Source organism: Sphaeramia orbicularis, chromosome 1, assembly GCF_902148855.1.
Source record: "Sphaeramia orbicularis chromosome 1, fSphaOr1.1, whole genome shotgun sequence".
Taxonomy (NCBI): domain Eukaryota; kingdom Metazoa; phylum Chordata; class Actinopteri; order Kurtiformes; family Apogonidae; genus Sphaeramia; species Sphaeramia orbicularis.
In genome coordinates, this window is record NC_043957.1 from 20,730,395 (window position 1) to 20,757,650 (window position 27,256).

Genomic DNA, 27,256 nt, shown 5'->3' on the forward strand with positions numbered 1-27,256 from the left:
CGCTTGACAAATCCAATTGTTATTTTTCTTTACCCAATATACGACAAAGATTTTCCTCTTATTTACTTTTTTTTAAACAACTTCAGGGAGCCATTTTGGTTGCTAAAGACCAGTTTTCTTTTAGTCAGTCGGGATTGTAGCAGACAGTCATAAGACCTCTGTGTAGAATCATAGAAGGGTCTGAAGGGGATGGTTATACAAATGGACTGATCATAATGCAATTGTTTTTCATTTACTGACTTCTTCACTCACCTTACTTGTCTGATTTCCAGCTGACCCAGTGTGACACATATGAGTCCAGTAGCATCATTAACAGGAAACACACTGATCACTGGCTGTACACAAATACAACAACAAACCACACATATTAAATAAAAGGTTGCTAAAAGATCTGTCTATATTTCTCTTAATTATTGTTGTGTCGAATAAGCTAAAATGTCTGTAATAAGAGTTCAGCAATGGGTCTGTTCACTTTATTGTAAGTTCAAGACACACTAACCTCATTGAAGGTCCAGGTGTGTGTTAAGTCCCAACCAGATGCTGATGTCTGAGTCCACACACACACAGCCCATTTACCTGCTGCTGCTACACACAAAGTGCCCGAAGATACAAGAAAAGAGCACATATCCACAAGACAGCCGCCTGCTGGGGCCTAAACACAAGGAAATTATCATTAGAAAACACAGCTGTGAAAAAATTATTTGTTAACCAAAGTAAAAAATATAAACAGCTCATAAATTAGAGAAGCTAGAGTCATACAGTAGAACACAAACTGAAATGACACAGAAATGCAATTAAATCAGTGTTGTTAAAATGTCAATAGTGTACAGGGGTAAAACGGTTTTGCACAATATTAGATCATCAATGAAGAAATATAATGTCATGTATTCTTTCATTAACTTCTATAATATTCTCATAATATGTGAAAACTCATTCTAATCAGGATTCAATGGTGTTTTTTTCACTTGCATTGTTATATAATGGGTCTGAAATCTGTTGCCACTATACATTTTTTTCTTATAGCAGATGTTAAACTAGAAGCACTCGGAGAGCGCAGACCTCCGCCAAGGCTGATCAGTGGGCCCCCCCACCCCCGATCACCCCCAAAAGTTAATCATTTCTTCCTTATCCCATTTCCAACAAACCCTGAAAATTTCCTCAAAATCTGTCCATAACTTTTTGAGTTATGTTGCACACTAACGGACAGACAAACAGACAGACAAACAAACCCTGGCAAAAACATAACCTCCTTGGCGGAGGTAATCACGAAGACCAAGGTTTAGTAGCATGCCTTGCTGTCTGTATATTTCATATTTCTGTACTTTTCCCCCTCCATCCTCTTATTGGAATTTGGAAGAAATGTTGTCAGTAGTTTAAAGAACAAAATAAAAATGCTAATTTTACTCAAACACATACTTATAAATGGGAAAATCAGAGAAAGTGCTAATTTTGCAGTGGTCTCATTTTTTTTTTTACCAGGGCTTTATAGAAGCAACTGATATGCTGACATCAGCACACGCATAGACATGATGACATCAGCTGGAAAATAAGCTACAAGCTACAATACGTGGGAGTGGTGGGGTTTGTTGTGCCTGATACCACTTGTTTCATTTATTTCTGTCATTTTATGGACTCATAACATTGTGATTCTTGACTTGACCAACCCCAGGTCATAACACTGCCCACACAGGCTTGTGCTGTAGGCACTAGGCATGATGGGTAATCACTTCATCCACCTCTGGAACAGGGTCAATCTGGACTCATCAGACCACATGACTTTCTTCCATTTAAACACAGTCTAATCTTTATGCTCTCTACAAACTGATGGTTGTTTAAGGAATGAGAAGCTCCTCACTGCATCCATTAAAGGGTTAAAGAACTGAAACATTTTAATGACTACAGTAATTACATCTAACGGATGGATCTGAACTATTAGTTAAATTCAGGTGTTAAGCTTTTTTGGGCCGAGCTCTGCATATCAACAAACACCTATTTACTTAACTTGATTAAATCTGTTAAACAAAAGGTAAATAGTCCCACCTTTAACATGTGTGTGCAACTCCTGGGTCCCTGCATTCCTGAGATTTGTTCATTTTCATTTACTTTGTCCAGACTTAAGTCCACCACCCCGTCTGTTTGATCCAGTGTGTAGCCGGTATCAGGTCCGACCCTCTGACAGTGATCTGCTGCAGGAGGAGGCTGGATCTGAGCTGAGGGTGAGATGGGATGCAGACTGGGTGGAAGGGGGGAGAGATATGGAGGGGAGAGGTCCTGTGTGGATGGGCTGTGAGGGGGAGGTAGGGTGAGAGAAGGGGCAGAGGGAGAAGACGTCAGGGCAGGGACAGGGTGGGGGGTGAGGCCAAGGGAGGGCAGTCCAGGGCTAGAGGAGTGAGGGCAGGAAGGTGTCGTGGCATGAGGGGGGCTCAACAGGGGCTGAGAGCGAACACTGTACCGGGGTAAACACCTCTCAGCTTTGTCCACCGTAAGATCTGATGGTTCCGTTGAATTTCTGACAGAAATGTTCACATTCAAAGCAGGAGTCGCTTCTGAAACTTCAGTGTCAGTACAAACATTTGAAGTGTATTCAGAGAGGGAACAAGTCTTGATTGCAGCTTTGTTTTCTGTTTGCTGGTTTGTACATGTTTCACCCTTTGATTGATGGACATGAAGACTTGAGGGTGTGAGTACAGATCTACTTGAGACATTCATCTGGTCTAAACACTCAGCAGCAGAGTCTTGAACCACTAACACAGAATCAATTAAACTAGACTGGCTCTCCCTGTCAGTGTGAATGTTTTCAGACTTCTCGCTCGTTATTTTATCTACAGACTCGTACGACTGTGATGACATGTTCTGATGGTCCACTGGCTGTGTAAAGGTCTGTTTTTCTTCAACTGTGGGTGTGAGGCTGAGGGACAAAGGCAGAGGCGTTAGTGGATCAGAGTATCGGTTGTTGGTGCTGCTTCGTGTGTTGTAAGACGGCGGTGTGAAATGTTCCACTCCTGAGGCTAGAGCGACTTGACGGAGCTTGTGCAGCTTCAAGGAGGCAAACTGGTCATCAGGGAGATGGAAATCCTGTACGATGTCAAAGCTGACCAGGTGTTTGATGAGTGGATTAGAGGTCTTTGAGGGCAGGGGAAGAAGAGGAGAGGTTTGGGGAGTTGGAGAGGAGGGCAGGAGGAAGGAACGCCAGTCTGCACCTACAGGGCATGAGGGACGAAAAGTCAGGTTAGATGAGCAGGTAAGACTCTGTTTCATGGGGATATCATAAGTATACTTACATTTACACTGGTCTCACCAATGTTATTACAGTTTGTATTTTTTTACTTTTTATTTAGATATTTTCATTTTTCCACAAACCGTGTGTGTGTGTGTGGGGGGGGTGTGTGTGTGTGGGGTGTGTGGGGTGGGGTGGGGGGGCGTGATAGCTGCCTTGCGCCTTTAACATTTGGGCCAGTATTGTCCATATGTGAAGCTGCTGATCAGAGGAATGGGTGGTATGATACCTGGACCCAGAACCACCATCGCTAAGAAATACGCATTCTCACCTCAACACTCAGGACATCTCCTCCCCTGGTGTAAATAACAACTTCCAGTAGATTCTTAATTGATATTTCCTGTTCTGATTGTGACGTTAAGTCAATAAAGTCAGTCAATAAATTCAGCAGTAACTTGGCATTGGTACAGTATGGCAGGGAAGCCTCGGCTCCAAAAAGGGAAGGGTGGTGTGGTTCTTTTGTTGTATGTGTGTATTATACCTTGAGTGAGTTTTCTAATCATTCATGTTTTATCTTAGCTCTTACAGAGTTACTCAAGAAAGATGATTCATCTGACACAAATAAACATCTGTGCGCTCCATTCTGGTTTCACTTCACCGAGCACAGAGTTCAGGTCCTTCATCTCTGCTCACTCATCTGTACACTCTCACTTCACTACTGATAATACTGTTCATCACACTCCATTCCATGGCATTTTTTGTTTGCTTGTATTAGTTTGGGCTGTTTGTCACGATAATTTAACTGATTGGCCTTCAACCTCTGTTTCCAGGGTTCCTAAAGGTTTCTACAAGTTAAATTTAAGACTTTTTAAGACCTTTTTAAGGCTACTTAGGGCAGAATTTAATGCTTATTTCACGGCCATACTGGCAAAAATTCATGACTCCTAGAATTTAGGAAAATGCATTGACTTACTCCAACACCTTAATTCCCACTGTTCCGAGTCATTTCTCACTGGGGGCTGCAAAGTTAGCGATAATTGGTTCCTAATTTCAGTATAAATTGTAGGGTTGGAACGGGTGAAACTGAGTCGACTAACGTTACTTTCTTTGTAGTTTGGACATTTAACAGACACATTCAAACACAATTATGGGAACATAACTTAAGACCTACCATATCAAATTCAATGCCTTTTAAAGACTTTTTTTTTTTTACAGTATTAAAAGCAGATCTGTAAATTCAAGACTTTTAAGACTTTTTAAGACCCCACGGGAACCCTGTGTTTCATCCTTATTTGTCATGACCAAACCATGGCAGTCTGCATCTACACTTCTAACTCTACTGAGCATTTTATATATTGTAAAGGTTCTGAAACAGACAGAATCTGCTGTCTCTGTGTTGTGATCAAATAAATCGAATAAAAAACAGAAATATTTCCCCCATTTTTTAACATCCTCTAAAAAGAAAGACAAAAAGATAAAAAATGAGAGAATCATTACAGTCCTATAAACTATTCATTGTGTTTGCAGAACATGTGTTATATTAGGTTATATGATTTGAGTCTTAAGCAGCAGACGTTTCATCCAAGGGTTTGAAGATTATTTTGCAGGTCTCATGTTAATGTTTTTATTTAGTATTTGACATGAATGTGCAATACGTATGTGCTTATAAATTCATCAGAGTAATGTCTTTTTCAAAAATTTCCCCCTAAATTGTCAAAGTTCTTTCGTTGTATTGTTGTCCGCATGTAATTGTTGTTGTGCTTTTATGGATCAATGCACTGTTTGACTACATTATAAAATTGTATTTTTATTACATTATTGTAGTTTTAATCACTGTAGCTTTAAAGGAGTGATATCTTGCTTTTTTTTTTTAATGGAATTATACATTTTAAAACATTTCCCTGTTGTCTACATAAACTGTAAATGCTCTGCTTGGGTCTGAATTCTTCATTAATTCAACTCCACAGGTCAGTCTTCAACCCTATTTCTGAGTAATGACTCCAGAAAGATGGTTTTGAGCGCTGGCCCTTTAAATGCAGATGAGCCACTTCAGGCCCCACCCCCTGCAGGTTGTTGGCTGTGCTGCTCTGTCCCGTTCAACCAACAACTGAACATTTTAGGTAATTGTCTCGAAGTTTGGACATATTTTCAGTATGGAGTACAAACTCTGCTGCTGATAAACAATTATGGCGTACTCAGAGAAATGTTCATCAGAAGTTTTGACCTTATATGTGCAAATGCTGTCACATAACTAGTTACAGACGTAACAAATTAAGCAGGAATTTAAATGGGTTGTAGAAATCCACTCGATTTTTGCCAAAATGAATATAAAGACAGCTTTGGAGCACCTGGAGGGTTCAAATTCACACTTTTTGAACTATTAGGGTCCAAATACACAAATAAATGTACCAAAGACTAATAAAAGTGGGTTTAGCAAAATTTTGACCCTTTGAATGTAACACTACAATATCACAACAAAAAATATGTTATTTACAAAACACGCTAACACTATCTTTCATACACTTTGAAAAAATATTACATTCCTACATTTCAGTTGGTACATGAGCTAAATAAATATTTTTATATAAACAAGATTAAAAAACGCCAGATCAAACCCTCTCTTTACACAACACTTACCAGAATCATTACATGTGGCGTTGTTCGATCTGCAGTTGCTCTTCAGAAAGATGGGATAGACCTTCTCATCTCCAGGGGTAGAGCTGATTTGTGTACCATTTCGCACAGAGGAATGCTGGGTAACTGTGCTGTGGGCGAACACAGGCTGGGGGTTGTTGGACATGGGACCATCATCTTCTGAAGTGAGATGAGGTCTTGACTGATCAGGTACTGATGGGCAGGACGTGGCCGAGGTGCAGACGGGGTGTGGATCAGCTGAAGTTTGTCCAAAGCCTTGGTGATGAGTGGGTTTAAAAGATCGGCGGTTCTGACTCCTTCCTCTACCCCTGCCTCCTCTGCTTCTCCTGCCTCTGCTTGGACGAGGAGTACAGAGGAGGACATCCATGTTGGTCTGACTGACAGAGACTGGCTCTGACATCTCACTGGAGCTCTGACTGTTGTAGGTCAGGGGTGTATTCGCAGCCTGGGATGGCACATGTAAACCTACAGAGGCAGTTTCATTCTCAGTGGAAGAGAAATCACTCTGAGTGTTTATTTCTTCATTTGTTGGACTCTGTTTGTTGGTTCCTCTGCCACGACCCCGGGTCCGGCGATGTCGGCCCACGCTGAGCTGAGACAGTATGACCGCCTGCATGTCGGGGTGGCTCTGTGAAACCGCCATACGCCTTGTGGTTCGGACGTAATACTCCACTGGAAAAAGCAGCCCTTCCACTAGAGTACAGGAGTCCAAGAGACGCTTTTCATCTCCTTCAATCATCGTCTTTTCTTCTTCTATATCCAAATGACTCGGTTCAGTCTCTCTTTGTTGTTTAGTGTTTTTCATAGTCTCTTCATAAAATGTCCCATCCTTCTGTTCTCTACCATTATCCCCGTCCTCTCTTCCTTGTGCCCCTTTTTTGTTTTTCTGACTTTCTGAGCAGTCTTGTCCTGTACACACAGTGTCTTTTTCCCTTAGTTCCTGATTCTCCACAGTTTCCACTGTTTCACTTTGCTCTTGTGGGTTCCAGTGTGTAAGAAGCAGAGAAGGAGACTCTGACTCTGAAGCAGAAATCAGCTCCTCACTCTCATTCACAACTCCTGTTTCACTGTATTTAACTGGATGTGATTCTTTGTCTTCTGTCTTTTCACTCTGCTCTTGTCCTTCCTCGCTGTTATCTGTGCTCCGTCCAGCCTCAGCGCTTCTCTTTTCCCAGCGCATGCGACTACGTCGTGACCTCAGGCGTAAGGCTGGACTCGGTCTTGGACCTTTGACTGAATTGAGGTTTGAGTCTGGGGTCGATGTGCAAACTGAATCAGAAGGCAGAAAGGACCTAACCATCTGGCTCCTCCTGGACTCACTGGAGTCTACTGGACCTGTTAAAACATCACATATTTATTTCAACGATGCCTGTTTTTTGAGTAAAATGAGCAACTTCAGCCTCATTGCAGCACTTATCATTGGTATAATGCACAAAATTAGAAACATATTTAAGAAGATGCAAAGGAAAAAACAGTGAAATGAACACATAACTCTGGAAATAAAGAAAACAATCAATAAAAAACAAATGTCACAAGCATCAAACTAAGATATTTGCTCTCTTTATTTTTCTACAAGTATTTTCTACAGTATACTTTAACCCATAAAGACCCAGTACTACTTTTGTGGCAGTTCCCAAAAGAATTTTTCTCTATTTTTACCCTCTCTTAAGCAATTTGTCACTATTTACACTAATATTATGCTCTGTGTTTTGCATTTTTCAAGTGAAAATCAGGTGTTTTCCTATATTTTATGTGCTGATTATGTTGATGTTCATAAAAGCTCAGATTAAAGTTGAGGGTTGTTATATCCAAAAAAAAGAAAACAGAAAAAAAGATAAATTTTTCTGCAAAATATATCATTAACTGAACATAAAATAAGCGTCTCCAACCGCTGTTATTTGCCAAACTCCATGGGTTTGACTGGTGAATCAATGTTGTAGAAGATGATGGTGTTTCCATATTCACCACAGAGCCTCTGAACGTCCAAATGGGTCATATCTGATGACCATGAAAAGACAACAAACTACATTTTACACCAATTATTTACATGTATTGATAGGATCAGTGGATTAGGTATTAAACATTTTAGATCAGTGAATGATTTTGGTTGCCCATGGATGTTTGGGTCTTTATGGGTTAAATGCGAACGCTTTAATTATATAACATACAATTATAGCTCCTTTTCTGCTAAAATTAGACACCATGACAACAAAACCTGCATTAACAACCTAACTTTTGTCTTCATCTCATTGCTCTACTAATGTATTTATCAGTCAGACAATTATGCAACAGAGAGGATGTCAGAAATTCATGGATAACTTTCTAGTAGAATGCTAACAGTTATTCTGTACAGTGAATAGAGTAAAACATGCATGCAGTAATCCAGTGGTACATTGTTGGCCTTTATTGTCAGAGTTTCACATTTTACATTCCTGTTTAATATCTACAGTCATGCATGTGCAGCAGATTCACTATGAACCCGTAATTGATTAAGAGAAGACTCACCTCCAGTGTGCTGTTGGTTCTGAACTGCTTTACTGAGACTGTTTCTCACTGATGAAGATGGTTTGTAAAAGAGGTCTGACTCAGTCTGGTTTCGTTCAGTCTGATCCTGGTCATTTTTCTGTGTGATCCTGGTCCTCACATGACTGTGCACAGCCTCCAAACGCTCAGCACGCTGTTAGCAGGTCAACATGTGCATGAGACACTGAATTTCTGCAATGGTGAGCTTGTGGAACTGATGAATGGTCTTACCTGCAGTCTCTGAGCTGTCCTGAGGTATTCCCTTTGTAACAGGGCCAACTTTCTACGAAGCTGAGGGGAGAAAGTGGTAACATGACAGTGCTGTTTTGTAGTGACTTTTTTTTTTAGAAGTCAAATAGAAACATGTCAAATACACAGCAATTTGGCAATACTGAAATCCATAACAGGTATAAAGACATCCTGACTAAGTCATAGTAAAATATATTAACAACTAATGTCCTTCAAAGAAAGAAGGGCTTTCAAGCCAAGTAAATAGTCAAGCAAATAAGTAAGTAAATAAAAATAAAATGAATAGTAACATTCACACAGGAAAATTCAGTAGGGTTCAGTTCAATTCAATGCTCTAATTCAGTCTTTTGCTTTTTTTAGGGGGATATTGTTTAATTCTTGGTTCTTTGGTTTCAACTAATTCAACTCAAGTACAAGCAAAAACTGTTTTAAAAATTATTAATATTGGGGTAACTGTTGTCATGTCACTTTACAACAGACATTTTTTTTTTTTTTACATATTACACATGTATTATATATATATATATATATATATATATATATATATATATATATATATATATATATATATATATATATATATATATATATATATCGGCTTAAATTTACTTAGGGGGTCAAATGAGTGGCCATTTTTGTAACAAAAAAAAAACTTGTAAGATAAGAAATGCATACAACTGTGTTGAAATAATACTAATACACTTGTGCACAGACTACTGATACTATTTGACAGTGGAAGCTATATTTTCAGAAATATTGGATTTTGAATAGCACGTGTATGTGAAAACTTTTGCTGGTGGACGGACACGACATTACCCATGATGATCTGGTCAGTACCAGTACTTTATTAGTAATAAACTTATATACTTACTATTGCTAATTCTCCTCTTATTCATAAATGCTAGTATTGTGGATCTAAAACAATAACAGCTTAACAAAAACACAAAATGTGGCAGTGGACGGATGTGACATGGTTGTTATGGATCCCATCATACTGATGCTCGGCAGTCATGTCACCGTTTCCACAAATGATCCCTGTGCAAAAACTAATATCAGAATTATTTATTGTATAGTTTTTCATCATAATAAAGAGTAAATAACAATACAGAATTGTTTTTTCTTTATAAAAATGCTTACTATTAGAAAACTGTTGATTTAAAAAGTGACATGTGACATTCTTAATGTATGTATTGACGTAACATAAGCAGGATGGATCAGCACCATACTCCATATTGCAACCTGTGCAAATAAAACGTGATATGTAGTATATAATCTTGTAAGAAAAATTGGGGAGTCTAAAAGAATAGAATATTTGTTTTTCAGGTAAATTCAGTTAAAATATAACTTGGCCATTTGTGACATGAAAATATAGCATTAATTGTGATGAAATTGGACATTTTTGACCAGAAAACATAGTTCATATGACCATCAACATGTTGCAACAGAACTGAAATCCTGTAATTTGCATAGCTTGCATTTACCAACACAAAGTGCCTTTGGGGATTCACTTATATTGAATTCTTATGCACAAAGACATAAATAAGACCTCTAAGCAAATTTTAGCCGATATATATATATATATATATATATATATATATATATATATATATATATATATATATACACATTAATTAATTAACTAATTTATTTTTTTAAAGCTTTGTACAATAGACAAAAGCGTTCTGAAGAAATAGAGCTGAACTGACCAATAACTGTCTCACTGTCATCTAAATATGAACCAATTTGCTTGTAAATAAATATAGAAAATATACAGCTGGTAGAACTCATAGGGGAATATTTGAGCAATGCATTCATCTGTCAAAACAACGAAAGAAGCAAAGGATTTTGATTTTTTAATTTTTTTTGTCTAACTGAGAGATGGATTTTTTTCATCTACTAGTTGTTAAGGAGACAAAAAGATAATTTAAATTAAATACGAGGTGGTGAGAAACATAACATTACACTCAGCATATTGTTTACTGATGTCATTTTGGAATGGAATAGATTTTATACACTAAATTTTCCTAGTTGTAGTTCATAAATGTAAAGTTTAAAACACCACTGACACAAAACTGGAGCATAAACATCCACCAGAATTCAGGAAATGTAGTGTGTAATGCTCAAGACTTCCAAACTCCATGATAAATCTGGCAAAAAGAAGCTAAACCTACTGTCATGTTTACATTTCAGTACATGTTTATAAGTGTATAAATCCAGTACCTTGTCCTTGTCATCACAGTGCAGTGTGGTCCTCAGCTTCTCCTCACAGTGAAGGACATCACACACATTGTCTTCCATCCTGCTCACTCGGTTTCTGACTATTTTCTCACAGCTTCTTATTTTATAAGTCTGCCATGTCTGTTGATCCTTTTCAGTAGCATTAGCTTCTTTAAGCTAATCGGTGCAGGGTGCGAGCTGAGCAGAAAACACGTTAACGTCCAAACTCAGTCATAAGTTGTCCTCACACACATCCATTCTGTGAGCTACAGAACCTGACATGACATGACAGTGTTCTTTTATGTTTAAGTAAAGCTTACGGAAGCTCGGCTCTCATGTGTCCTACAGAGTGGACAGGTTAAAGTTTATTTCGATGATCGATCTGACGGAGATTGATTCAGTTCTAATTTCCCGCTGCTCTAACACACAGACCTGAGTAATCGAGTCCCGATGAGTCGATCGGACACATTTACAGAAATACTTGTTTCTACTCTGGACTGAATTAACATCTGAAGCACCACGGGTAAGTATTTTCCCTCTAATCTGTTTGTTTGCTTTCCTTGCTACTGTAAAGCAGCTTATATTGCTTCAAGTGAAAGTTGATTTGTTGTTTGTAACAGCAGAGCTACACCTCCATGTTAGGGACCAAAAGCTGTTGTCAAAAAAACACTTTAGCTAGTTTGACATTCTTTTTACATTCTTTTTTTTTTTTTTTGTTATAATTTGTGTAAAACATATTACCTAATTTATAATGCCAAGTATGGAAACAATTATTGAATTATATTTATTTTAAAAATTTCCCAAATATTAATCATAAAATAATTCAGTCTGACACAAATCTACTGATAGCTAAACAAGCTAGCACACTTTAGCCTGTTACCCTGTGGCACAATTTCCTCAAATATCTTAATTAAATCAAATAAAATTAAATGATTATATACTGTCGCGGCCAAAATTATTAGAACACTTGACACATTTAAGAGGTTTCATCTGTTTCAAAATACCTATAAAGTGAATTAAATATCTATAAAGTTATCATTATGTTGTATAAATCATAGAATAGAGTCATTCTAAGGAGATTTAGGTAATTTTTCTTACAATGTCAATGTTAATCATTGTCAGGTGTGATCGTGGTTAAAAAGATGTTTAGGACACAGCTATGTGGTTCTATTGAATTTACAAGGCCTATTCTGCTCATTAAGTAAATATTTTAAAATTAAAGAGGATAAAAATAAAAGTAGGACTCACTTTATCTGATATTTGTTTTGCACAGAGCAACCATCTGGAAATTCATGAACATTAGCTATGGAATAAAATCATGTTTGGAGGCAAAAAAGCTCAATATTTTCAGATCTGTCAGGTGTTCTATTTTGGCCACCACTACATGTTTTATTGGAATTTTTTGAACATTTTATTTTGCACCAGAATATTCCTTTTTTCGAGACAAAATAACAGATGGTTTTCCAGAATGATTGAATTTGGTTGTGTGTCATCTTAGAACACAAACTTGGAAAATGATACCAAAGTTTTGGCCACAATTGCATTTGTTAGCCGACTTGATATTGAGAAAACTGTACCTTTGTTGTAATTGATTTAAAGTCAATTCACCTATTTAAATTATTTGTAAAGGCAACATTTCATGTGTCTTGCCAGATTTGTCTCACATTTACAGCCACTGTCATGAAAATTTTTGAGTTTTTACCCCTTTGTCACAGTGGTTCATTAATTATGACCACAGTTGTATGAAGTTTATGTACAGTAACCAGCATTTACAATTTTCACAAGTAATATGTATGCAACAACAAAAAGTCTTATAATGAACAAGGATATACTCATTAGAGGAATAAGCAATGATTTTAATGCCAAAATACTTACAATTGCTCCTATACATTGACAGTATTTTAAGATATGAGTAAGTGCAAACACAATTTCCTGACAGTTCTCTGTAAAATAAGCTGAAATTTAAAGCTATCTGAAAATGTTTGATATAAAATTAAATAACCAATCTACAATGAAATGAGATAAGAGCATAAGAGCAAACTATGAATTTGGCACTCTGTATGGGCTAAAACAAATATTACAATTCTTGGAGTTCTTCACCTCAAATGGACTCATGTGGTGTCTATATATTTGTAAGCTACAATTCTAAACAGTGAAGACAGACGTCGTGACGCTTCATTACAATATGAGTTGCAGGTTGATACACAGGTTGAGGTAGCGAATGGTGTTTATTCAGGTCTAAATGCTCAGGGGCTGTACTGTTCACATTTGTGTATGAGTTTCTAGTTGGGTGAAATCGTTCTGCTCCTCAGACATCCGAAGGTGAGGTACTTCATAGCAGTCATGCTGATGTGCATTAGAGGGCCCAGGTTGAAGAGCATATGATAGAAAGCATGAACAGACAGACCTCCAGTTTCATCAGCATATTTCAGTGCTACAATAGGTGTATACAGTGGGTTGGTCATGTTCCGGAAGCGTGGACTGTTTGCTTCAATCACTTTCTTGGTGCACTGCTCAGAGTGGTAGGAAGAAGAGAAAAGGACATGAGATTACAGTCAGACTGAGCAATGTAAACAGACAGATAAAGTAGATTAAATGTGAACTTACTTTGGCGATGTCATCAGGCGTTTGTCCCAGTGCTTCAAAGATATCAACGGAAGAAGGAAGGTAGACATTCTTAAAATAATTCACTGTCTCAGGATCAGTCCCAGGATACTCCTTCTGTCTCACATCCTGAATCATCTTTGCCTCAAATTCTGTGTGTACAGGTCCAGGCTCAATCATGGACAAACTGAGGAGAAGACACATAATAAACTAAGGCAACAAAGACAGAGATGACATTTTCATCCAAATAAGGGAGCAAAAAGAAAGCAGAAGAACCCCAGGACTAACACCATATCTATGCCAGTATCTTAGTCAAGGGCACTGACAGGAGAATTAACCTAGCATACATGTTTTTGATAGCATAGGACTAGGAGAACACACAAACTCCACACAGAAAGTTCCCTGGTCCACCTGGAAATCAAACTCTGGACCATCTTGTTGTCAGCTGATCCAATTCTACTGAGTGTCACCAAGTGATCAAATTACTATATTTTTGGCATTATTTGGTGTTACTGATTGTACAGAAGGCAAAATTATTGCACAAGTACAATACTTATCATTATCTTTTTGTTGTAGTTCATCAGTGGACCAAATTGGCATAGCGGTTAGCACGTCCCCCTCAAAGGTAGAAGGTTCCCCAACCCTCAAAAACAGGTTTAAGTACATTCATTCTTTTGGTAGTGCACCTGCCTAAGGTACTGATGGAGATCTGGAGTTGTCTTTAAGTGCCTTCAGTGCCAGTTTACTGCTCTGAATCCACTGAATGCTAATGTTAATATAACCAAATTCCCCTACAGCAATGATAAAGTGCATTAAAAATAAATAAATATCTTAAATGCCTTTCTGTGCTTTGCTATATAGAGGTTTCTAAGAATATAAGTAGGTCTACATTTTATTAGTATCTTACAAGTTGAGGGGAAAAGGTTTTTGGATGTTTATAAAATAAAAAGGTCAAATATGTTTGTGTACCAATGCATTTATATCTTTTCTTTCATTATATTATAACCAGATTTCCAGGGAATGGGATGAGTAATGGAAGTTCATGTTTTACTGGTGATATCAGGCTAATAAGCTGAATCTTTTTAATATTTGAACTGTTCATAGACAAACAAGGTTTTGACAAATGACCATTCTGGTTGTGAAAACTTTACAGACCAAAGAAAATAAATTCAAATATAGTCTATTAGTGAATACATCATGAAGCTAATATTAGTTGGTATTTGTGGAGGAAAAGTATAAATAACCAACACAGGCCTCAGGCTAAATGTCTGATTACACATGTGTTATGGTTTGAAAAACAGTAGATAAATCTGAGCGTGAAACTTACGTGACATTAAACTTCAGAAGCTGCACAGCTAAACTCTCACAGAAACCCTCCATGGCGAACTTAGAAGCTGCATACACATCATTAAACACCACTCCTAAAGAAGAAAGACAGTCCAAGTTTATGTTTCACTTACAGACAGCATGAATAGCTTCAGCATTTTTAGGTCACATCTCTGTCAAGACTTGCTTGGTACTCGTCCACCCACTCTTCCATTCATCCATCAGAGTTAACTCAGCTGACAGACCTGTTATTTCTCCTTGTGACATTTAACACTTTGCCCTGCCTCCTCACACCTACAATATTGTGTTTTCATCTTATTAACCTTGCAATCCCATGACACTGCTGACCACGATGATGTGCCCTCCTCGCCTTTTCTTCATATCTGGCATCACCTCCTTGATCATACGGATAACGCCGAAGAAATTGGTTTCAAACACTTTCTTCATCTCTTCGATCGGGATGCTCTCCAGTGGACCCACCAGGCCAATACCTGCATTGTTGACTATTTAGGAGAAGAAAATAATTCTGAGATTTGAGTTTCAGCTCCAACAGTGGTTTCTTTGCATCCTGAGACATATTGCATGTGCTTTTACTTACTGAGGATGTCCACATGTCGGTCTTTGATTCCATTGATACACTGTTTGACTGACTCGTCGCTGCAGACGTCCAGAACAGCCAGAGACAGAGTTTTGCCGTATGCATCCCCAGCTGCTTCCACCAGTTTGTCTTTACGTTTCAGATCACGCATTGTGGCTATGACTGCAGAGAGCGGAAGGGAAAAAAGACAAACAACAGAGAGATTATTTAATACCAGTGTTTTATTCTGTTTTGACTTGTGTTGAGATTTGCCTTGGAGACCACAGTGTATCTGCAAGGCATGTGAAGGCACGTTGGTGTGGGGAGAAAACGATTCTGTGACATACTGATTACTTATCAGCCATGAAAAATGAAGCTGAGGAAACTTTAGATCCACTCCAGCCATATGATAATACCTGATAACACCTAATGACATTTAAAGACAAACCCACACTCTTTCCTTTATCTGTTACAGCACATGGTTTGGGCTATTTTTACTGTTGCCAAAATTGTCAGTATATGATGAATTTCAGGAAATTTCATTTGCTTTATAGTGTTTTGATAGAATTTTAGTCCCTTAATCATGAAGCCATCTCCCTGGTCCTGCATGGTTTGACCTGTATTCCATTGTAGAGGCTCTATTTAACATCTTTATTAAATCTATCGCAATGTTGCTTAAAATAATTTGTCTAACATGTTTTTTTTTTTCAACTAAAATTTAACAGAAATTATTAAAATGATATGTCCCCATCTAAAACACTGTTTATGTGAGAGGCTTCCCTCTTGAGTCACATCTGAGGAAATTTTAACAGTAATTAAAGCTTATTAAAATGAAAGTGGTTGGAGGTTAGAGGGGAACTTCAGCTTTCATAAGTCTTTATTGGTGATTGACAGCTCATTCACCTGCAGGTTAGACTGTCAGAGCTGCTGATTGTGTTGTGGTTACTAAGTTACACTAACAAGACTGTCAAAGGTTTCATTAGGTTTGTGTTAGATCACACATCACCCCTCATCTCTTGTAAAAAATATCTCAAAATCTTACAAATAACTATGTTAAGGTGCATTGAAGTGTTGACAGGTGAATTGTAATTGAATTGAGTCATATGGCCAAAAAACATCTCCAGCCGTTCTGTTAATTTTCAAGTTTTGGTTTATTTAAAGGGGTTCTATTTTGCTTTTTTAAATGGAATTATGCATTTTAAAACATTTCCCTGTGGTCTGCATAAACTGTAAATGCTCTGCTTGGCTCTGAATTCTTCATTAATTCAACTCCACAGGTCCATCTTCAACCCTATTTCTGAGTAATGACACCAGAAAGGTGGTTTTGAGTACTGGTCCTTTAAATGCAAATGAGCCACTTCACGCCCCACCCCCTCCAGGTTGTTGACCATACTTCTTTGTCCCGTTCAGGCACTTGTGTTCATTAATACAACCAACAACTGAACATTTGAGGTAACTGGTAACAAATTAAGCAGGAATTAAAATGGGTTATAGAAATCCACCTAATTTTTGCCAAAATGAATATAAAGATAGCTTTGCAGCACCTGGAGGGTTCAAATTCAAACGTTTTGAACTATTAGGGTCCAAATACACAAATAAATGAACCAAAGACAAATAAAAGTGGGTTTAGCAAAATATGACCCCTTTAAATAAACACATTTTCCCTGACACACACTCCATCGTACTTGTGGTTAATAGAATATAAAATGACTTTATTTCTTTTTTTTTTCTAGTTGAGGAAGTTCTCAATTTTATGGAGTCTATAAGGAGGTGCTTAGCATTAGCTCACCTCTTACCCCTCCCATAGCTCTGCCCCTTTTATCCAGATATGGTTATTTCGGGCTCCAAACAGTCAAGATGGCAACAGCAGAATCATAAACTACTGTCTTCAAAAGGCAGCTTAGAAACCAATGGGTGACATAATAGTTACTCTGTCTACTAATTATGTACAGTCTATGGCCTCAACACCAAACTCCTCTGTTAAAGCAGTGTTCAGGTGAAGACAGAGTCCTACACTGTCTTCACTACATGTTTGAATCTGGACAAACATGGATGTAAACCACATATTGACTGGTTTGAGGAGGCATACAACAACATGGGACTGATTCTTGTTGTCAGTGCCACCTACTGCAGACTTGTTTCTTTCTTTATTATTATTACTATTATGTGTGTATATATATATATATATATATATATATATATATAAAAAATGTAATTTTTAGTCACTTTAGCTCATTTTATATTTTTATCTTCTTTTTTTATTGTATTCAAAGCCTCTTTTCTTGTGCTGCTGCACATTTGAATTTCCCCCTTGGGGTATCAATAACGTACATCTTATCTTATCTTATCTTATCTTATCTTATCTTATCTTATCTTATCTTATCTTATCTTACTTTATCTTATCTTATTTTACCTTACCTTACCTTATCTTATCCCAGTTTGATTGTTCTTCCAATTTATAAAATCTATAAACATCTGAAAGTTGACACACTTTCATTTGCTCATTTATTGTGATGTTGTTTAGTTTGTATTTTCTCTTAAAATACTTCAAAAGACCTTAAGTCACAGACTCTGTGCAAATCCACACCTGAGTCTTAATAAGTAACAGCTCCTTTCTGAATCCACACTGTGCACCTTTACACAGTGTTTTAATCCCAGTCACACCTGCACCAGTTCAGTTTAACCTGCTTGCTGCAACCAATTATCAGCAATTATGTTCTATGTCTCCTTGTGATATAATTACACTCCTAATTCCATGGGTCGCTTCCAGATGTGAGTTTATGAATGGATGAAACACTCCCTGCACCTTCAGGCTGGTGCTGCTGCTCCCGTAAATAAGCATATGATGATCAGGTGTCCTGCCCATGAACAAGATTACAAAAACACAGTCACAGCCTGTAGTTTCACAATGAATTCGCTGACACATAAACACACACATCATGTTATGCTGAATACACACCTTTGGCTCCTGATACATGTGTGTATTCATTTTATCCTTGACACATGTTCTCTTTATGTAGGCACGTGTGTTGGTGGAATTTAGGGTGTGCTCTCCCATCCTGAGAGACCTGGTCTGGATGTATATGTTGTGTTATATGAAAGAATGGAAAGAACGGAGCGAAGGTCAGGGAGAACTGAGAGGAACCCACGACAAAAAAATGAAGCGAAAGTTGACTGAAGTACACACATCTGAGCAGATGATACTCTGTTCATAGACACAGCGACTTAGTGTTGTAGTAAGGCAGTGTTTTTCAACCTTTGGGTCAGGCCTGGAATTCAAAATGGGGTTGCCTGAAATTTCTAGTAATTGATAAAAATAAAAATTTACTAATAAAAAATATATGGTGAGTTGAGAGACAATCCCAATACATAAAGACATAAAAAAAACTCTGAAGCTGAAACTGAAGCACTGTGATACTGTTTATCTTTTAAATGTTCATTGTGGTCGGTTTCAGATGCTGCAGCTCTTTCATAATTCATAGTTTGAGTTCTTGTTCAGTATTAATTGTCAGTCTTGTAAATCCAAGCTGGAATGACTGTACATATTCTGACCAAAGAAAATAAAGTTCTCCCTTTGTGCAGTAATCTACACCTGGCTTTTCTGCCTCCGCCCATAATAATATACATTATATAGCCTAAATGTCGTCTAAAATTAACGTTTATTTGCAACATAGTAGAGAAAACTATTACATGATCAAAAATAAATTAATTTTAGCAAAAAAAAAAAAAAAATGTCTGGGGTCGCCAGAAATTTGTGATGTTAAAATGGGGTCACGAGCCAAAAAAGTTTGGAAACCACTGTAGTAAGGAGTTGGATTGAGGCTTTCCAATAATTGTAGGCCTTTGTCGTAATTTATCACAGTCAAATTAAGGACTGGAAAACCTGGGCTAAAGATAACCAGTGTAGTAAAGACCATCTTAAGTAAACTAAACATAGACTGTGTGTGGTCACAAACAGCCCTGTTACAACAACCAGTTTACATATCAGTATTAGCACCTGCCGGCTCCAGAAATAAACCTCTTGTCTGTTAACCCTCTGGCCAACTGATCATCCACAACACAGCTCAGAGAATTAGTCTAAGGCCACACTGGGCTTTCATCTATTGTCTAGAGTTAAATATATGTATGTTTGTCGTAAGAGCATCCAAAGGTTAAGTTGGGATCAGTCACAGTCTGTAAACATCAGTGTTACATATAGTGGGTGATAGTTGGATCACCAGGCGTCACCCTGTTAGTTCAGACTGTAATCTGCGCTTTATGTGTACATCTGGAAGTTAGAATTCCCACTCCTGTATTAGACATGGTTTGATGATGTCTTCACTTTATTTCCCTGCCTTTAAAACGTGCCAGATTTTCATTAAATCTATGTAATATTATGTTAGCTCTGTTTACAGCATTAGGAAGTTTCCCTTTTAATGTAACAGGTTACAGATTAGTGTTTAGCCTCTTAGCACTTACATTTCATTGCTGTTTGATGACTTTTCTAATCAATCCCAGGCGATAATGTCAGGAAGACATAAAAATAAACCAAGTGGAGTAAACCTCAAAACAGTAGCACCGTTAGCACTCATAGATTCAAGACTCGAGGTTTCTTGTCATATACACAGCAGAAATTAAACTAAACCAGACTAAATAAAAGCATAAACTTAACTTTAAGCATAGGGAATGAATAAAATAAAGCAAGTACGATGTACACAGGGGTAGAGCGCAGTCAACACTATAAAATTCTGTTGTTTCTGTAAAAAAACAAACAAAAAAAATAAAATGTCACAGGTGGTGGTGATGATGATTACCACCAAACTTAAAGCAAAATTAAGTTAATCAAATCAAATTAAAAGTATTTTCCAAAACTAAAGGGTGCCTTTGTCCAGCAACACTAAAGCCATTATTTTCTATATTAAGAAAATCCTGTATGTAACCTCAGCATTTTGATCAGTAAATTTAATTTAATTCCATTTTTTTCCATTAATGTAACAGATTACCACAAGATTAATTCTGTAATTTAATTATAATTATGTAAGCACATGTGAGGTCTTCATTCTCCACTCCACTGTTGGTTTAATGAACTCATTTGTGAATACACTGTTCTACAGTTTGTTTTTTAGGAAATATCTGCTTCAGATATTAAATGTGCTAAATCTTACATACTTTATTAAGATGAATCAGAAAACAAATTACAAAAGTGCCGGTTAGCTCATCTTTTCAATATATATGAAGGTGTGTCATTACACATATATGTTGGTTTATGTACATTTATACAATGGATTTATAAATGTTTCATTAGAAAGAAAAGTCAATGTGTTGTAATGTGCAGACACTGTTTTGAGGTAGATCTGTAGCTCTGAGACTAAACGTTCCTTTTGAATAACACCCATTCTCTCATTAATTCTCAGGATTTCACATTTTGGCCCGAGACTGTATCTTAAAAACTCCAACCAACTAGCACGTTTGACTTAACTTTTCTGTATTAGTGACTCAAATTTGGTAAGGTTTAACTATTTTTATTATGGAAGCATTTTACTTGTAGACCAGTGATATACGATAATTCTATAAGATACGATAAGATATTTATTGTCATTGCATAAGTATACTAAGTACACAGAACAATGACACTGGAGTATAAAACACACTGGTCGTTAGCCACAGACTCAGATAGACTAAGGCCTACTGGCATATTTCCATTGTCATCCTCTGATCAGGGTGGGACTAGTCTTGACCAATGGAACGGTGAGGACGGAGACTGGGTGGGACACCTGGTGGGACTGCACAGCATTTTTACCCTTTGTCCCCTGTCACATATTTCAGACTCTCACACTAGACCATATAAATTGTGAAAATTCCCTTTTCTTCCTTTATGTTTCACTCCTTCACACGCTGAAGCTCTAACCTCTAACCTGCATCGTCTATCGCATGTGCTTTCCCCCAAATTATCATGTCAAAATTTAAGATGTGACAAAGTTTTTCAGCTTTTCCTGACATTTGAAATACAGCAACTGACACAAACCAAATATACAACATCTGAGAGGAAAAGTTTAAACCTTCAAGCTATTTCAGTCATTTTTAATCTGATTTAAAACATTTGAGGTTTTTGGAAAGCAGCAGAATTAAAAAAAACAATTTACCAACCCACATGGAATAGTCATCCTTAATCAGTGAAAGTTATTTAATACCTTTTTACGATGTTCACATTGTGTTTATGTGTGAACCTTAAAATGATCCTCTTTTACTTCAGGTTAAAATATTGTAATACATGTTTTTGTGGGAAAAAGGGGTGGGATTAAATAAGTATTTAATTCTTCCTACTCCTCTTCAGATGTGTAAATAACACTAAAATTGTATTTGTTTCATACAATAGTAAGAAATACATATCTTTTTTTCATTTTGGTTGTCTTGTGTTGATAATTTGCTTTGAGCATTTGCTTTAGTTGGTGGTTGTTTTGTATTTTTTATGTCAAACAAAACATTCATTCACAAACATTCATTTATTCTTTCATTATGTTTATTTCATCTAATTCACTCATACCATTTGCACTATTGAATGAATGAACAGTGTACAAAAGCTACTTAATGCAGTTTTAGTGCTATTTTCCACATCTGAAAAGGAGTGCAAGGAAGTAAACACTTATTTAATCCCACCCCTTTATTACAATACCACACACAAACTATATCAGTTTATATTAATACAACATGTATATGTCTCTATATCAATCAACACATTATTTATCATTTATGTGTTATAGCTACATCAGTATCCACTACATATGTGCTAATATAATCCCATACAAATACAATATACTATTGGCTATAATTTATAATTCTAAACAATCTTCCCTGTAATTTATACTATATGTGACTCTTTCAATTATGTTTTTTATACAACCCACAACTATATTAGTTTACATAAATATGGTATATGTATATGTACATGTATTCCATCCCACACTCTTCACTCCACTGTTTTATTCCCTCAAATATAGCCAGGAGGTGTAGTTTACATAATAATGTGGACAGTGTAATGCTCTTATGTCATTTCAGTCCATGTAAGGCATATTTTAACAGTGCAGAAAAGGATCAGAAGTTACACATTTATGAAGGAGTTCACAAAATTGTCCTTGCAAACTGTGCTCGTGTGAATATTTTTGCTTGTAAATAAAATTATGACTAGTGTAGTTTTATTCGGATCTTTCGGTCTGCCTCTTACCGTGGTATCTCTTCTGTTCATCGTTGGCCAGCATCACAGCCATCCTCAGGCCGATCCCAGAGGAGCAGCCGGTGATCAGGACCACTTTCTGCCCAGGACTCGCCATGATGACCCGTCCGCTCCGTCCGTGGACACTCTGAGGATACAGACCCGGGGCTCCGATGGGGATGAGAACTGATCTGAGGCGAGAGCCACCGTAAGAGGATAAAGCACACAGAGTCACATGGACAGAAAGGGATTATTATCTAACAGCAACAGTAACACAGTCCCAACTTCACTCCACATGGATCCCATCTGGTGCAAAGAAAAACCTGGTGGATATCTAAATTTAAATCTCAGAGCCAGAGAACCCAAAGAGAGAGAAGAACAAACTCACTAATAAATAAAATTTAAAGTAATGCATTAAAGTCAGAGTCTAAAAGTGAAGTGGCACCTTCTAGTGGTCAGCACAGGTACATTCAGTTCAATTCATTTGTCCCCAGGGGGCAATTTCAAGGCACATATGAGCAGCAGGATTACATAACGCATTTATACAACACTTTTATACAACCAAAGACATCCAAGAAAATGATGTAAAAAGAATAAAATATAAAATAATATGTAAAGAAGAACAACTATGCACAAAAAAATCATATGTGAATGTATAGATACGGTGGGTAAAGAGGGTAAAGTGCAGACAGGATATGACAGAATGTAAACATGAGTAGTGCATCACAGGACATTTTACATTTGCAATTGCTATTGCAGAAGAAGTAGTGAATAAATGACTATAAATAATAATATCACATTAGTCCAATCTATTTTTATGAATGACTTCAGTCTCTACAACCAAAGCCTACATGATGAAGATTTATTTTGCAAATCATATCAGCATGTAGGCAAAATAAAACCTAATCCTATGTTTTAACTGTGTTTATGTTTTGTTTCTGTTTTGTTCATGTCTTCTTTTTCTTTGGATTCCGTGAATCAGGGAAATGCACTAGAATTCCAATGTATCTATACTGCGATGTATCTGTGCAAATGGCAAATAAAGTCTATTCTAAAATAAAACCTAATCAGTGCTTTATAAACCACTACAGTTGGATTTCAAGCAGCTCTACACACAGATACATAAGTATTTAGACAGTGACTGTCATCAGCTTCACATCCTGTTCCCTGGTTATTCTGTGACAAATGAAGCAGATAAAAGTTCTGGAGTTGAATTTACGTTTAGTAGCTGTTGACTGTAACTCTCGGAATGTGGTCCTTTCTATCTATCTATCTATCTATCTATCTATCTATCTATCTATCTATCTATCTATCTATCTATCTATCTATCTATCTATCTATCTATCTATCTATCTATCTATCTATCTATCTATCTATCTATCTATCCATCTATCCATCTATCCTGCAAGGGAGATCTGGCCTTACAAAATCAAAACTATATACAACATATACATGATACACAGTGAACAGTTAAACAGAATAATAATTATTGGCCTCAAGAAAAACAGTGACACTCCTCCTTCAATGCATTATCCATGATACCTTTAAAATCATTAACAGTGATGAATGTTTGTAGTTGTGGTTTGTAGGAGTCAATGCACATGAAAGATGAAATAAGTACGGGAAACAAGTACGCTATTACAATCTAAAGAAGTTCAAGTCAACAAAAACACACCGGTTCGTCTTTTTTGCTTCTATACTCTCTGCTCTGGCTCTTCGCCTCATTTTTTTGCAGCCTCTTTTTTGCTCACATACATACACTCATATACACACAGACACACACATATAGAGGAGTATAGCTGCCAGTCATAAGTTTAAGACATCCTACCTGAAGGAGCAGGAGCATTTGGAAATATGCCTGGAATCTATTAGCTTCTTTTTTTCTTCTTCTTCTTCTTCTTCTTCTTCTTCTTCTTCTTCTCTTTCTCCTCCTGTTTCCAAAACAGTGAAGTTACCAAAACAACCTTTAACAATTATTCTATCGCAGCTACTTTTTTTATTATCTTCACTTGCAATCACGTATCTGCGTTTTACCACTTGAAGATTTAGCATGTTTTCTCACCAACATTTTCACAGAAGCACCGAGCAGCATCTGCATCTAATCAGATCTTACAGGCTGAAGTGGTTTTCCTGCACTTTTCCAACTCTATAGGCAATTTATATTATTACAGTAGGCTGCAAATGGAAGAAATAGTGCTTAGTAATACTGATGTGCAAGGAATATGTTTCAGATTGGTTTAGATGATTTGTCTTGAAATCGCAAATGTAAGTTTAACCAAGGTTTTTAAGTGAGCCTTTTTAGCGTTGTGCTCAATTTGAGGCATTTTCCATAATAATTTTAACCCATAAAGACCCAAACAGCCACCAGTGACACAAACTATCTACTGAGCTAAAATGTTTAATACTTGTTGATCCACTAATCTTATCAATCCATGTAAATAATTGGTCAAATGCAGTTTGTCATCTTTTCATGGTCATCAGATATGACCCATTTGGATATTCAGAGGCTCCATAATGAACGTGGAAACACCGTCATCTTCTACAACATTCATTCACCAGTAAAACCCATAGAGTTGAATCAGTGACAGTGGATGGACACACTTGTTTATACATTCAGTTAGCAATATCTTAGCTGAAGAAATGACTTTTTCTTCATTTTTCTCTGTTTTGATATAATTAACTTTGAATTTACTCCGAGTTTTCATGAACATCTACATGATCTGTGAGTTAAATATAGGAAAATACATGATTTACACCAAAAAATTCCAATAAAGAAGATAATATTTAAAAAAAAAAAAAAAAAAAAAAAAGGTGATAAATCAGTTAAGAAAGGTGGAAATGTGGGAACTGCCGCAAAAGTAGCACAAGGTCATTATGGGTTAACTTATTAAGTTTTGTTTGTTTGTTTGTTTGTTTTACCTGCAACAAAAGTAGCACTGGGTCTTTATGGGTTAACTTACTCAGTGTTTTTTGTTTTTTTTTTGTTTTTTTTTCACCTGTTCAAGTATGACTTGTCCTCCAGTATGACTGTACTGGGTGCCACGAGTTGCTTGACAGTGTTCATCTGCAAGAGGGTTTTGAACTTTAGATCAGTTCCCCCTATTGGTTGGATTATATTACTGTATAGAGACCCTGAAACAGAAACAAACAACAGGGGAAAACAGAACAGTGACAACAACAACAACAGAAAAACATCAGGGAATGGAAAAACAAAATGTTCCAAAATTGAAATAACCAGTAGCAAACAACAAATGAAAAAAAAAACAAAAACAGTGAACAACATTGGTGATTTTAAAGCAAAATGAACTTACTCAGTGTTTTAACTCCTAAGTCTTGTCATTTCTGAGTGTTGTGTCAGCTGAAATTATCTAAACATAATAAAAGGAACTAGTATTTACTTCTTCCTGGCTATAAATATTACTGTAAAGCTGAAAGCTGAACCTGGGGCTCCTGCTTCTATTCGTGTGTGTCTGCATGTGTGTGCATGCACTGAACTCACTATACCTGTCAGCCTTCCTTTTTAGCCCCATAAACTTCAGCTTAAACTACAAAGCTTTCCATATTCCCCATGCTCTCCAGACTTCTTTGGACTTTTGATTTCAAATGATAAAGCTTTACATATGCAGATGGTAGCAGGCTCTTCTATTATTGTGTCTATAAGCAGACTATGGTGTGTGTGAAGAGTGGGCAAAGACAGACAGGCATTGGAATTTGGAATCTGCAGCAGCATATTTTTATTAGTTGGGCAGCACCGTTGTCCTGTCCTAGCATGCTTTGTGTGTGTGTGTGTGTGTGTGTGTGTGTGTGTGTGTGTGTGTGTGTGTGTAAAGAGCAGTAATATGGCACAAGTGTTCACTGTTGGATGTTTTGTGAGTCCTACAGGGAGAGGTTTTGCCAGCAGGTTTATATTTAAGCACTGAAACATCATAGCGTATGTGAGCATTAGTGTGTCTTTGCCCACGCGTGCATATATGTATCCTGAGGAGACACAAGTCCACACATTCTTTACTCCATGAAGTACAGATACTTTGAAGGACTGATTCAACTCTTTTACTGTGATAAAAGTGAAGAAGTACAGGCTCTGGAATGTACCCATGAACCTCCCGTCGTGTTAATCTAATGAAAAAAAATGTGACTTTTTTAACAAATATATAAAATGAACAGATAAATCTCCCCTCCAGTTTGCAAATACAAATAACATTTTAAGTCTTTGTGTTTTTAAATTTTGCATCTCTTTTGCCAATTTCATTGTTTCTAACATTTTGTGTCTTTCGTTTTGTTTTTATCTTGTTTTTGCATCATTTTCCCCCTGTTCAAGATCAGTTTTGATGATCACCGACAGATCTCGTAACATTATATCACCTTTTCTGCTCAGTCTACTCCCCTTTTACTGTCAGTTTCATCAGTTTTCACATTTTTCACATTGCCTTTCACGTTATCTTCACTTTCATTCAGGGTTTTTTTTTACATTCATCTTGATTTTTGCATTATTTTTTTGTCTTGGTTTGTCTTTTACATTGTTTTTGTCATGTTATGTCTTATGTTCTTTAAATTTAGCTGTATCCGTTTATTTTTTTGTCCTTTTTGTCACCTTTTTCATCTTTTACATCATTACCCGTTGTTGCACATTTTTCTATTGTTTTTGTCTTGTTACATTTTTTACGGAATTTTTCTGACTGTATCTTTACCCCGCCCCCCA

General features: G+C 36.9%; 2 protein-coding genes across 2 annotated transcripts in view; both read right to left on the minus strand.

Annotated features, from left to right (window-relative positions):
* palb2 (partner and localizer of BRCA2) overlaps positions 1–27,256 on the minus strand; it is a 34,753-nt gene that overhangs the window by 7,029 nt on the left and 468 nt on the right. The window contains exons 2-8 of the mRNA XM_030140555.1: positions 10,865–11,104; positions 8,627–8,686; positions 8,378–8,549; positions 5,855–7,207; positions 2,041–3,200; positions 500–652; positions 253–335 (exon numbers count right to left, since the gene is read on the minus strand). Coding sequence (XP_029996415.1) covers positions 253–335; positions 500–652; positions 2,041–3,200; positions 5,855–7,207; positions 8,378–8,549; positions 8,627–8,686; positions 10,865–10,942 — 3,059 coding nt within the window. The 5' untranslated portion in view covers positions 10,943–11,104. The remainder of the gene's footprint in view (positions 1–252; positions 336–499; positions 653–2,040; positions 3,201–5,854; positions 7,208–8,377; positions 8,550–8,626; positions 8,687–10,864; positions 11,105–27,256) is intronic.
* LOC115423644 (retinol dehydrogenase 8-like) lies at positions 12,696–22,755 on the minus strand. Its single transcript, XM_030140568.1, has 6 exons — positions 22,570–22,755; positions 15,390–15,551; positions 15,115–15,294; positions 14,793–14,886; positions 13,469–13,652; positions 12,696–13,371 (listed from the first exon to the last, which is right to left on the minus strand). Exons 1-6 carry the CDS (start codon positions 22,673–22,675, stop codon positions 13,144–13,146), a joined length of 954 nt encoding a protein of 317 aa, XP_029996428.1. The 5' UTR covers positions 22,676–22,755; the 3' UTR covers positions 12,696–13,143.